At 42.0% G+C, this 13,965-nt stretch overlaps 1 protein-coding gene across 1 annotated transcript in view; it reads right to left on the reverse strand.

Moving 5' to 3' along the window:
• The window catches only part of man1a1 (mannosidase, alpha, class 1A, member 1), a 370,371-nt gene that overhangs the window by 93,623 nt on the left and 262,783 nt on the right, over positions 1–13,965 (reverse strand). Inside the window, exon 5 of the mRNA XM_060916425.1 lies at positions 9,653–9,747. Within this exon, the coding sequence (XP_060772408.1) occupies positions 9,653–9,747 (95 nt within the window). The remainder of the gene's footprint in view (positions 1–9,652; positions 9,748–13,965) is intronic.

The following is a 13,965-nucleotide window of genomic DNA, read 5'->3' on the forward strand; positions in this document are numbered from 1 at the left end:
CCTGACCATCCAAACCAATTTCCTTTCAGCTGAGGGTGACAGGTTGGGTTTTCTTGAAGCAAAGTGGCTTGGCAAAGTGACTACACCTCACAATAACTTGGATATAATTAATTATATCTTAATTCAAACTTAATTGTTTGAACTGACCTTGGAATTTGCAGTTGTTCAGAAATGGCTCCAAGAGACATTCCGGAGTTGTGTATATCTGCGATCCTCTTTCTCAGATCTGCACTGAGGTCTTTGGACTTTTCCAATGAGTGTTGGTCAATACCAGTGAGTGCTGTAAACAAACCCTTTTTATGAAGCCACAGAGAAGCTATACCAGCTGTAGTCAATCATGATCACTAACAGGAAGTTAAGAGACCTCGGCCTTTGCAAGACAAGAGACATTTTGGAAGTTTCAGCACCTCTGAATTAATAATCTAAGTGAGTGTATGCAAATTTTTGACCCTGTATGTATAATTTTGACCCTGTGTTGATTTCAGAAAACCCAAAGAAAATTAAAACTTGTGCACCAAATTCTAGTGCTTTTTTTAATTAAAGATGTATGCTGTACATCCTGCCACAGAAAAAGAACAGTTCAAAGAAATTACTGAAAGCCCAAATATTGCCAAGACATTCATATCCAAGATGACATTCATGTCACTGCATGTAAACTTCTGACCCCAACTGTATATGTCGGGCACGTGTGGGTAGGTGTTCACCACTTGCCCATCACCACAGGACTTGAATCTGAAGTCATGACTTGGACGAAGAATGATGGAGAGTTGTGCAGCCGTCAGCCTCACTCTCTCATCCCGACCTACAGTACCTGGGTCCAGGAGCAAGACAGAATCAAGACGGCTGGAGCTAGGTCGGGATGCAGTGGATGGCCAACAGTGTTCTACGTGTTGCACTGTGCTCCGATCGCGCGCCACAAACGCTTTGCTGGGTCCGCTTTCCAGCCTGCTGAACCACCAGGTGGTGGTCTCCTCCTCTCAGCAGTCTGCCGAGTCCAGTCTTTGGTCGTAACCCTGACCAGGGGGAGCAAGGGGTTGCTAGTGCTTGCTCAAGGCACCACCCCAGACTACTGGAGGGAAGGAGACTTCATTGCTACTTACTTACAACCAAGGGTTACAACCAAAGACTGGACTTACCAAAGTCCAGAAAAAAAAGTCCTTCGCTGCTGCTACTCGCGGGAATGGAACTGAGAAGGAGGAAGAAAAGGAGGAGGAGGATGGCTCACCTCCTTGACGGTGGTCAAGGATGGCCCATGCCCACTGCCCTAATACAGATTCTACCAAGAGAGCGATTCAGTGACGGTCATTAAATAATGTAATATACACAAATGCATCATTTAACACATTTACTGTACTGATTTCTTTACTTTTGTTGTGTAGTGTGTAACCTAAAAAGGCATTGGAGCTGGAAAGGTAATTTGTATCCTTAGTATGGCTGTTCATAATTTGTATCCTTAGTATGGCTGTTTGATGATAGCTGCTATTTTTAGTCTGTTTTATTAGTTTTGATAAAGAACAGTAATGCATCAGTTTTGCTCGAAGAGTTGTTTGAAATATTACATAAATGGTCTTCAAGTTAAATTCTCAACGTCATGTCTTCTATGTTTTTTTCCCTCTGTGTGTATGTGAGTATGCGATTTTCAAGCTCAGTGCCCCCACAGAGCCCCTCCATCTTGAGCAAATGAAATCTGGGTCAAGGTTGTACTGCGTTGTGCTGCTGTAAAATTATTGACGACTCACTTCGCTGCTGCTACTCGCGGGAATGGAACTGAGAAGGAGGAAGAAAAGGAGGAGGAGGATGGCTGGTGTGAGGAAGGCAGCAGCTTCTGGCCTTTCAAAACTGGGTTGTGTAAAATGACCAAATTGAGAGAGTTGATGTTAAAAGTGGGTCAGACACTGACATCCAAATGGGTTCAGCAGAGTACTGGGACTCTGTTATATAAATGTTGATTGCTCCTCTAGAACAGCAAGAAACCCTGAAGAACCTTCAAAACCAATTATAGGACACTGAAGTCAAGTTGAAGTCCAAAATACCTCTCTCAATATTCACAGTGTTCCATTTTGTCTAGCAGTCTATTTTATTATTCTAGCTTGTAGATGGCACAGGAATGTTAATTTGACTGGCACTGGAATGCAGGAGATTTTTTTCCCCCGATTCTACAAAGGAAGCAGATGAGTCAGGATGTGAATAACTGGAGAACTGATTGAATGGCAGTGTTTAACAAAGAATGGACTTCAAGTTAATTACCCCATCTCTATACATACAACTAGAAAATAATGAAAATCCAGTGCTCAAGAGCCAAAAATCAGCCAAGTGCATGCTGTTAGAGCTTATAAAACAAACAAGTTACTAGGCCATTTCAGACAGCAATAACATGCTAAATGATGTAAAATACATACATGGAGGTTTTCACCAATGTTGAAACCACTATCATTTTTTAAACATCTAGAACCCATAACCAGGCGGCACGGTGGTGTAGTGGTTAGCGCTGTCGCCTCACAGCAAGAAGGTCTGGGTTCGAGCCCCGGGGCCGGCGAGGGCCTTTCTGTGTGGAGTTTGCATGTTCTCCCTGTGTCCGCGTGGGTTTCCTCCGGGTGCTCCGGTTTCCCCCACGGTCCAAAGACATGCAGGTTAGGTTAACTGGTGACTCTAAATTGACCGTAGGTGTGAATGTGAGTGTGAATGGTTGTCTGTGTCTATGTGTCAGCCCTGTGATGACCTGGTGACTTGTCCAGGGTGTACCCTGCCTTTTGCCCGTAGTCAGCTGGGATAGGCTCCAGCTTGCCTGCGACCCTGTAGAACAGGATAAAGCGGCTAGAGATAATGAGATGAGATGAGAACCCATAACCAATCTTTGATTTGTCCTTCATTTTCTGTTTCCAGTTGAGAGTACGCTGTGCACATTTTGGCTGCCGCTTCTTACTGGACCTTTTTGTCCCCCCCTGTTTTTCTCTTTGTGCTTGTATGGTTTGATATTTGTTCTTTGTTTGAATGCTTTGTTCGCCAGTTGTGGCGTAGTTCCAGACCCAGTTTTGAGTGTTGGTTTCCTTCAGGCCTTGGTCCGCCATGGGTGATGCCTATGCTCCTTGCTTTGGACTGCAGTGAGCTCGTTGCTCTCTTTAACATTGTGGTTGTCCGGTCCTTTGTACGGCAGTGCTTCTGTACTTGGTGCTGTGTTCTGGCTGTGTGGGCAGTTTGAGACATGCCAGCACTCATGCGGCGGTGCTTCTGCGCTCGCTTTCTGGATCCACGGAGTGGTGATTCAGGCAGCTGTGCAGGTGGTTTGGGACATGCCGTCATGGGCTTTTGGTGGGACTGTGGGCTATGTGAGTGGAATTACATCCTGACCCTCTTTTGGTGGACTTTATTTTTTTTTTTGAATTGTAAAGCGACCGGGCGGCACGGTGGTGTAGTGGTTAGCGCTGTCGCCTCACAGCAAGAAGGTCCTGGGTTCGAACCCCGGGTCCGGCGAGGGCCTTTCTGTGTGGAGTTTGCATGTTCTCCCCGTGTCCGCGTGGGTTTCCTCCGGGTGCTCCGGTTTCCCCCACAGTCCAAAGACATGCAGGTTAGGTTAACTGGTGACTCTAAATTGACCGTAGGTGTGAATGTGAGTGTGAATGGTTGTCTGTGTCTATGTGTCAGCCCTGTGATGACCTGGCGACTTGTCCAGGGTGTACCCCGCCTTTCGCCCGTAGTCAGCTGGGATAGGCTCCAGCTTGCCTGCGACCCTGTAGAAGGATAAAGCGGCTAGAGATAATGAATGAATGAATGAATGTAAAGCGACCTTAGGTGTGAGAAAGGCCCTATACAAGTTTAACTTCTTCTTCTTCTTATTATTATTATTATTATTGTTAATTTTCCCCATTTTTCTTGAGAAATCCTTGTTCTTGGAGTGTACAAGGTTTATTATTTTCTGGAATATTAATAGAGATCACATAAGTGAAGAGAAAAGTAATTTAGTATCAAATCATATTTAGATTTGTAATGGAAAAAACACAGTTAAAAGTGGCAATAAAACTCTTGAGCGGAACCAGACTCAAACAGGAATGCACCCTTGTGACACTGGTTAGTAGAATCGTAAATCATTAAACATAAATAAATAAATAAAAAAAGTACCCAATAATTTAATGATGTACAGCCAGTGTTTATAGCTACCTCATGCTTCTGTAAGTTCTCTCTGTAGTATGAGCCTGTTTATCATCGTTTTAATCATGGGACTGATGTCCTTATAGTCATGCAGTTCTGAACTTGTATTATTTAGTGAATGGATTGCATCTGAGGTTGAATTTCTTGCTTCTGCAATATCTCTTACGTAGCTGCTTTGAACATGTTCAGAAGCTAGTTATTAATATAATGAATCATTACACCAGTTTAGGCAACAGGCCCAGTTTGACTTTTCCACGGATTATAGACTTGAGCAAACATTCGCCACATTAGCATCCAGTCAGAAATGACAGACGCATCCCGCTGAGGACTTTTGATCCCAAATGAGAATGATGCCGTGTGTTGATTAAGAGGTCGCGTTGGGTTTTGGCCACCTGGTTGAAAGCTCTGAGAGCAGCTGGCGTTTTTTTGAGAATCGCATGGCTGATGAAGCTTCAGGGACAGCATGCATGAACAGGCATAAAGAGGGTGTAAACCCCATTCATTTTCCTCCCAATTAGTTCATTACACTCGTTTAATTAATAAGTGCAGACTGTGAGGAGGCCAGAGGAAATGGTCTCAGTCAAAATGTTATCTCCATCTCAGCCATTAATCATTAGTCTCTTCAGTTGCAGTAGGCACCATACACACACACACGCGCGCGCACACAAAACCACACCATGGCCTTAGATAAAGAACAGCTACCTGCTGAATCACCATCACTCTCTCTGACTGCTGCCCACTCTCTTGCACAGATGGAAGAGGAAGTACTTTGGTTTCATTCAGCACTGCCCATGTCAATCAAGCCCTCTATCAGGTTTCTATTCTCTCGAGTACACACCAACTCTGTGCCCTCCCTGCTGAGATTACAAGCCACTGGAATAAAGCTTTCCAGCTCCAAACAAGACAAGCAGCACCGAATCCAGATCAACTGTCTGTCTGAGTTTATCAGTGCCAAACCTCTGACCCTGAACACTCAGCACAAACATGCACTTGCATAAATGGCTGAAAAACAGCTGGGAACCAGGGTGCCCTTCAACACAAAAAGCAGCCATATACACAAACACACACACACACACACACGCAGACTCCCGAGTTCTGAGGCAGGACCCAAACTTGGTGAGGCATAACATCAGAAACACTGCTCTTGTTTACGTGCAAAGCCTGAACTTGTTCAGACAATTTTTTTTCCTGCCCTTCAGTGTACTGAATGTTAAAATTTTAAATTCAACGTGACAACAAGCATTGAAACGCCCCATGGAAAAAGACTGAGATGTCTGTCGTTGACAAACTCAGACTCGAGAGCAGAAAGTCGATTATTTGCGTGACAGGTAGAGTCGATACCATGTTTCTGGTTTCAGTTTCACTCAGCACCAACTGATCGAGATCTGATACCAGTGCCATGTTAGTAACAGAGCCGAGTCTCTGGAAGCTTAATTTTCCAAGTTATGAAAAACATCACAAGCATTACAATGACTTGCTTTAAGTCAATGCTTCAAATTTTACTCGCCAGGAAAAGATGACCGGGGGGGGGGGGGGGGGGGGGGGTTTATTCTACACTACTGTTCAAAAGTTTGGGGTCACTTTGAAATGTCCTTATTTTTGAAAGAAAAGCACTGTTCTTTTCAATGAAGATCACTTTAAACTAATCAGAAATCCACTCTATACATTGCTAATGCGGTAAATGACTATTCTAGCTGCAAATGTCTGGTTTTTGGTGCAATATCTCCATAGGTGTATAGAGGCCCATTTCCAGCAACTCTCACTCCAGTGTTCTAATGGTACAATGTGTTTGCTCATTGCCTCAGAAGGCTAATGGATGATTAGAAAACCCTTGTACAATCATGTTAGCACAGCTGAAAACAGTTGAGCTCTTTAGAGAAGCTATAAAACTGACCTTCCTTTGAGCAGATTGAGTTTCTGGAGCATCACATTTGTGGGGTCGATTAAATGCTCAAAATGGCCAGAAAAATGTCTTGACTATATTTTCTATTCATTTTACAACTTATGGTGGTAAATAAAAGTGTGACTTTTCATGGAAAACACAAAATTGTCTGGGTGACCCCAAACTTTTGAACGGTAGTGTATTTTCATATTATATTACGGTACATGCCAAGTTTCATACAGACTACAAATTGGGGAGGGGGAACCACAATGCTGTTTCATACAATCTTTGTTATAGATTTCTATTTCATGACTTCTACATTACTGGAGTCAGTACAAAAACATTTTAGAGTTCCAAATGTTCATTTTCCAGCACAAAATTAAATCTCATCTCATCTCATTATCTCTAGCCGCTTTATCCTTCTACAGGGTCGCAGGCAAGCTGGAGCCTATCCCAGCTGACTACGTGCGAAAGGCGGGGTACACCCCGGACAAGTCGCCAGGTCATCACAGGGCTGACACATAGACACAGACAACCATTCACACTCACATTCACACCTACGGTCAATTTAGAGTCACCAGTTAACCTAACCTGCATGTCTTTGGACTGTGGGGGAAACCGGAGCACCCGGAGGAAACCCGCGCGGACACGGGGAGAACATGCAAACTCCACACAGAAAGGCCCTCGCCAGCCCCGGGGCTCGAACCCAGGACCTTCTTGCTGTGAGGCGACAGCGCTAACCACTACACCACCGTGCCGCCCACAAAATTAAATGTTACCCAAAAAAAAGAAAAAAAAAAGTTTGTATCTGAGCAGCATATTCCATAAGAGAGCACTTTTCAGATTTAAAAAGAAAACATAATGAAGGGCGGCACGGTGGTGTAGTGGTTAGCGCTGTCGCCTCACAGCAAGAAGGTCCTGGGTTCGAGCCCCGGGGCCGGCGAGGGCCTTTCTGTGTGGAGTTTGCATGTTCTCCCCGTGTCCGCGTGGGTTTCCTCCGGGTGCTCCGGTTTCCCCCACAGTCCAAAGACATGCAGGTTAGGTTAACTGGTGACTCTAAATTGAGCGTAGGTGTGAATGTGAGTGTGAATGGTTGTCTGTGTCTATGTGTCAGCCCTGCGATGACCTGGCGACTTGTCCAGGGTGTACCCCGCCTTTCGCCCGTAGTCAGCTGGGATAGGCTCCAGCTTGCCTGCGACCCTGTAGAAGGATAAAGCGGCTAGAGATAATGAGATGAGATGAGAACATAATGAAGGCTGCTGGGTTTTGGTGCGAAATTAAGAAGCGAGTGTGACCGTCAAAGTGTCCAGAAGAACTGTGGCTGGTTCTGTAAGATGCTCAGTAAAACCTACAGCTCATTTCCGCATAAAACTGCACTCACTGTGCCTGAGACTACGATTTTTTTTTAAAGCAAAGGGAATTTCATCTCACACCAAATACTGACTTTGTTTCATTAATTATGGTTTATTGCTGTTTATATTATTTTTTAATGTATTTTTCAGCCATTTTTGCTCTACAGCATTACTTTAAATGCGCCTTAGTCTTTTGCACAGTACTGTATTTGTACAGTCAGTTGTACAGCAACTCTTTCTCATGGTGTTTTTGCAGCATTAGAGCTGTGTTACCTCCTCCTCCGGTGAAGTAACGTGTATTCCCACTATTGTACATGACCGTGCCTTCTGTTGTTGAAACAACACAATTACAGCCAGGAAAAACTAAGATTATGAAGCCTGATAATAATCGTGATTCATTTTTATATTTCATTGGTTCCAATCATCATAAATGTGTGTCAAGATTCAACATCGCACAATATTGTTACATACCAAATAAGATGAATAGAACACTTCAGAATATGTGCTGTTTTGGAAAACAACCCAAGTTAGTCATGAAACATTTCATTTCATTATGTTTTTTGTCTTTAACTCATTCAGTATCATGCTAGCTGAATGGAATATATTTGATATACCACAAAACTAAGCCAGCCAATATTATTTAAATATGTCACTCATATCCCTGATGTATTCCATATGAAAAATGTGAGTTTTTCACCACGAGAGGATAAACTTCATATCTTCAAGCCAGCATGTGATTTTCTTTTTATTATATCGACACAGTCACAAACAAAAGTACCCACATTTATCAAAACAATTCGCTGATTTTCTCACGAGTGACATATAGAGATTTATGTCACAGTTATAGATCTCCATGTCCCAGATGGAGCTTGTATGAAAAATACGAGTGGTGTATTTCCCAGTAAAACACTCGTCTCCATATATACTCAGCAAAAATAAAAACTTGACACTCATTATTTTTCAAATAGTGTTTAGAAACTTTTCTTGAAAGAGTTCTTGTTGTGATTATGGTTAAGTGCATTGTCAAGGGCATTACGTCACACATTCATTCTACTGGTCGGGCCTACGTAGCACGTGCGAGAGCACTGCACGCTAAAATCACGTTTCCACGTGACACAAGTGACATGACCTATTGATACACGTGCAATTGATCTCACGGTAGCAGAGTAGAGTGTCATCTCAGAAAAACAAGGTTTTATGGTTAATTATTCGTTAATTTGCAATGCCACGACTGTCAAACATTCAGCGTGAACGTGCCATTGGCATGCTGAATACGGGAACATCCGTCACTGACGTTGCGAGGGTTATGGGACGCAGTCGACAGACCATCCATAATCTCCAGACACGTCTCCATCAAACTGGCACCACAGCCAACCGTAAGGAACCCTCCACAGAACTTGCAGGAGCTTGGTGCCATGTTGGTGCAAATATGGCGGTGCATTCCCCAAGCTGTGTTCAGACGCATCATCCAATCCATGAGGAGACGTTGTATCGCAGTTGTGAACGCCCATGGAGGACACACCCGATATTGACATGATTTCATTAAGTTGTGACTCACAGTGTTTGATCATGGACATTGTCGTCGCATTTCCGGTGGAACTGATTCCATGACAAACATGATCTGTATGCTATAGCATCTTTAATGACAAGATAATTGAATACAATCGTTATTTCAAACCTATTTTCCAAAATGTTCAAATTATTGACTTTGAAACGAGTGTAAAGTTTTTATTTTTGTTGAGTATAATATAATAGCATTACATTTGATTACATTGTAGTATATTTAAAAAAGTGTTGTAACTAGTAATGTCTTTGATATCGGTTTTGTGTTATATTATAGATAGCTCAGGTAACAGCCTGACGGCAAAATGGTGGCAGTTTTCGCTGCTTAATCTATCGGCGTATTATTATATTTCATTATCTGTTAAAAAAATATATATATATACAGATGTAGAAATATTTTCTAAATAAATTGCTTTGGGGACCTTTTACTTCTCAATGTAAAAAGTGCAGCCTCAGAGAAAGTAGGACCAAGTCATGATCACATGATCAGCCCTGGCTTTTGCGCATCAATCAGAGATTTGTAAGATTTCACATTACGCAACATGGGACGTTAAAAGACGTGACGATTGCTAAGGACAAATGCAATAAGGATATTGTTCCAAAAACGTGTATAAATTGGAAAATAGAGAAAAAATGTGCAGAAAAACCTGAGATTTGACACAGACTGAAATATACTGTGTTATGGTGTGCATGTGTGTATTTGACTGACCTTTTTAGGTTGAGAAGAGCCCAAGGGATGCCTGTGGGTGTCTTGAATGCAGGCAGTAATTTCTCTCCTAGCTCAATAGCTTTCCTCCTGAACACCTGAGAGAGCGAGAGAGAGAGAGAGAGAGAGATAGAGATCCAGTAAAGTTGCTGTCAGGTACCGTATACCTTACCCACTGACACAATGGCACATGGTATATGACTGGCCCTGGCACCCATTTTGCCCTTTTACTCCGATTCAGTTCCTCTCGGCCTGCTTGATTACAACTGACAGGCTGAAAGTCACCCAGACGCTGCCAGTGTGTGTGTGTGTGTGTGTGTATGTACGTGTGTGTGTGTGTGTGGAGACCAGAATCCTGAAGCAGGTAGATAAGAATGGATCAGATAAAGTTGCCTGTGTGTATTAAGGCTCCAAGCTGCTCTTGACCTGCTGTCTGCCTGTCATCTCCTCTCACAGGTCTCCTTCCATTCAGTCTTCGTGTCATCTCATACAGTGAGGAGGACATTCAACTAACCTAAGAGTCTCTTTGTACTACAGAGGTCTTATCGACAAAAAAAAAACAAAACACAAAAAAAACCCCACAATCATCCCCACATCGTCAGGGTTCGGTTTGCCACAAAAAGAACAGATAAAAGCAGAATTAAGAGGCTGGAAATGCAGAATCGCAATCGCAAAGAATCTTTCCAAATCCCAGATGAGAAGCAAAGTAAAAGAGCTGCGTTCACAAAAAAATGAAAGTACGCTGAGACATTTTGATGGGTCTTCAAAAGAACATTAAGTGCTGATGATGAAGTGAAGAAGCTGCCTCAGAGACTCAAAGTTTTCAAATTACTCATTCTGTTCATGTTTGTGCTCTTTTCTTTTCCCCTCTCAGAGCGTCCCACTGAGCGTCCTACATCAGACTCGCGTTTCAAGCTGCCGCCTGTCTTGGTCTCGATCCGTCTCTCTGTCTCCTACATGAATGTGTGCGCTTGCCCTTGGCACATCAGCAAGGTCGGCTGTTAACTCGTCATGCTAAATTCTGAGCAGGAATCCTCCAGGCTGGAGCTCGGAACCCTCCAGCCGTCTGTTCTGCGCCTCCGGAGTGCGGACGTGTGCTGTTCGACATAATTACGGACACTTCCAGAGAAATCATGTTCCCAGATGGATGGAAGGTCAGCGCTGATTATTACGCAGCCGCGTCGCATGAATATTTTGGGATGATGAGATGCTGCTCCACAACATGTTTCTAATAAACTATATAATAAAGACTCAACGCTTCTGAGAAAATGAAAGTCAGTCTCTATGAAAGTGTCATAAATACCAACACTGATTAGCAAGCTTATAAGTTATGTTTATTATCAACGTCAAAATAGAGAAATCAAAATGATAAAAAAAAAAAGTGAAAACAGGAATGCATAATTAAAGGTGGTCAGTGATTCTGGTGTGTTTTGTTCAAAGATAATGCTAAAGTGTAAACGCTGAATAAAAAATATTTTTATTCAGGGGAGAGAGAGAAAAAATAAATAAAAATAAAAGCTAGAGCTGTCAAGTTCAAACTGGCAGGATATTTCAAAAACACACGTCATACACCAGGACATTTTTATCTGAAAGTCGTATAGCCAAAGACTCATCCCTAAGGTGCAGAGGCTTCATTCCCCTTACACTGTCTTCAAAAACCGTCATTCATCTATAGCTGATATAACCACGTGGGCTCAGGATTACTTTGATGAACCTTTGTGAAGCGCTACAATATGGAGTTATCGCCACAGCTAAATCTTTACTGTGGAAAAAGTAAGCCTTATGTTAACCGTGTCCAGAAGTTCTGTCAACTTCTCTGGGCTCTGAGGCATCTGGGACGGACCATCACACAGCGGAAACATGTATTGTGATCAAATGAATCAGTATTCCAAGTCCGTTTTTTTTTTTTTTTAAAGAAATGGACACTGTGTACTCCGGACCAAAGACAAAAAGGACAATCCAGACTGATACCAGGAACAATTCCAAAAGTCAGGGTCTGTCATGGTATGGGATTGTGTCAGTGCCCTTGGCCAAAGGTAACTTCAGGGATGAGAATGGGACATTTAAAAAAACTCTGAAATGTTTGCCAAGGGCAGACATAATGCACGCAAAGCGTGCATGGGGGGGTTTCAAAGGGGGGTGCGCCCCCCTTTGAGCATGGAAAATTTTTATAAAATGCACTAAGAAATGGTGACCTCTGATGACTTCTAACATTGAAAATAAAGGAAACTAGACAGGGACACTCTAACGAGTGCAAACCCCGCCTTTTCCCTATTAAAATACATTGGGCGAAAATTTCGAAGTTCTGCCATGACCTTGACCTTTGACCTCCAAAATTTAATAGTTTCCTTCCTGGGTGATTGGCAACACGTACAAAATTTGGTCCAAATCGATCCATTGGTTCTTGAGATATCTTGCAGACACACAGACAGACAGACAGACAGACAGATACACACACAGACTGACGCAGGTGAAAATAATAACCCCTCCGACTACTGTCGGCGGGGTTAATCATTACCTTTGAAAGCTTGAAATATCCAACAATATCTTAATCATTTTCCTAAACTTCTGAAATATTTGCAAACAATTGTATTCTGTGTGAAATAAATATCAAATAGACTATTGAACTTTCAAGTCAAATTCAAGAAATAATTATAAGTAATTGATGTTTGTGTATAAATTTTCTAAAACATAGATAATATCAATCAATGGTTATATATAAATTTTCTAAAACACAATTTTATATATATATATATATATATATATATATATATATATATATATATATATATATATATATATATATATATAACATTTTATTTCAAATAAAAATCCTTTACTTTGGTGCTTTAAAAAGTGCTTTCACATAGGAATTTGAAAGATATTTTATAAATAATATAAAAAACCTCACCATATATTTACAATCTATCAATCTATAAAGGTAACCGTAACGATATATTAGATTCCTCCTGACTCTATCTTTGACAATTTAAGTAAAACGTACCTTTGTGCTTTTTTGTTTTGATGTGCTCCTGGATGTTTCTAGCTCCTCTGTTTTCATAATTGATCATATCTGAGCACAGAATACACAGAACCTTTCCCGGCACGTCCACTTTTCGGATATGTTCCGTCAGGCACGTCGTCACAGTTTGTGTCCCTATCTGCACGGTAACGCCACTATCGAGCCATGCCCATCGGAAACAGTTCTTTATCCCGTTCGATTTATCGATTTCCCTGGCACGATCCTCATTTTTGCGGTCCAAAACTTTCACCATATTGGCGAAGTAACTTTGAAAACTAATCAAAATAACTAGAACTTAAGAAGTGATCAAAACCGTGTACGTGTAGCTTGTTTCTCCGTGAATTGTAGAAGTGAGATGAAACTAGCGCCAAAACGTTGCCGGAAATCGTCGTGAGTTGTCGTTAGCATAAATATTGAAGAAAGCAATGACGATTTCCGTTATCACAGCTGCAACTAATTTTGCAATGAGCGTTGCCGAAAGATGCTGGCGGGCGGGCGGTCGGTCCTGCCTGCTTGTGTCACCACAAGCCTCGCCTCGCGCCGACTCCTACCCCCCCGAAATTTTCTCAACGGATTTACACGTTTCACAAAAATGACATTTTCAGCGGGAAAAACTCGGAATTCCACAGATCCGCGGAAAATTCTCATCTCTGTAACTTACACACTTCTGTGATGGAACATTACTGCAGAAAAGTACATTGAGATTTTGAAGCGACATATGCTGCCTTCAAGACGACATCTTTTCCAGGGATATTTCAACAAGGTAATGCAAAACCATATTCTGTACACATTACAAAGGTGTGGCTGTGGAAGAAGAGGGTGTGTCCCCTCTGTCCCAAGTAGAGAATGTGGGGTGAATTTTGAAACGAAAGATATGACAATGACGACCCTGTACTGTTGCACACCTTAAGACCTGTTTGCAGGAAGAATGGGACAAAATAACACCTGAAACACTTCATCACTTGGTGTCTTCAGTCCCTAAACATCTTTTAAGTGTTGTGAGAAGGAATGGCAACATTATAAAGCGGTAAATTCTTCACCATCCTAACTTTTTTTTTTAAATGTGTTGCAAGAATCAAAATTGGAACAATTGTTTATTTTGAAACAAACAAACAAACTATCAAATTCATGAGGCGAAACAAATTATCTGCTACTGGGTTGGACTCTAAATGGTCTCTACCTGTGCATTGTGATTTATTTTTTATTTTTTTTTATTTTGAATCTCAGGTTAGCTCTTCAAGGGTGCAAATGTCAAAACATATTGGAATGCCAGCGAAATTAAAACCTGCTGTTC

This window comes from Neoarius graeffei, chromosome 3, assembly GCF_027579695.1.
Source record: "Neoarius graeffei isolate fNeoGra1 chromosome 3, fNeoGra1.pri, whole genome shotgun sequence".
NCBI lineage: Eukaryota > Metazoa > Chordata > Actinopteri > Siluriformes > Ariidae > Neoarius > Neoarius graeffei.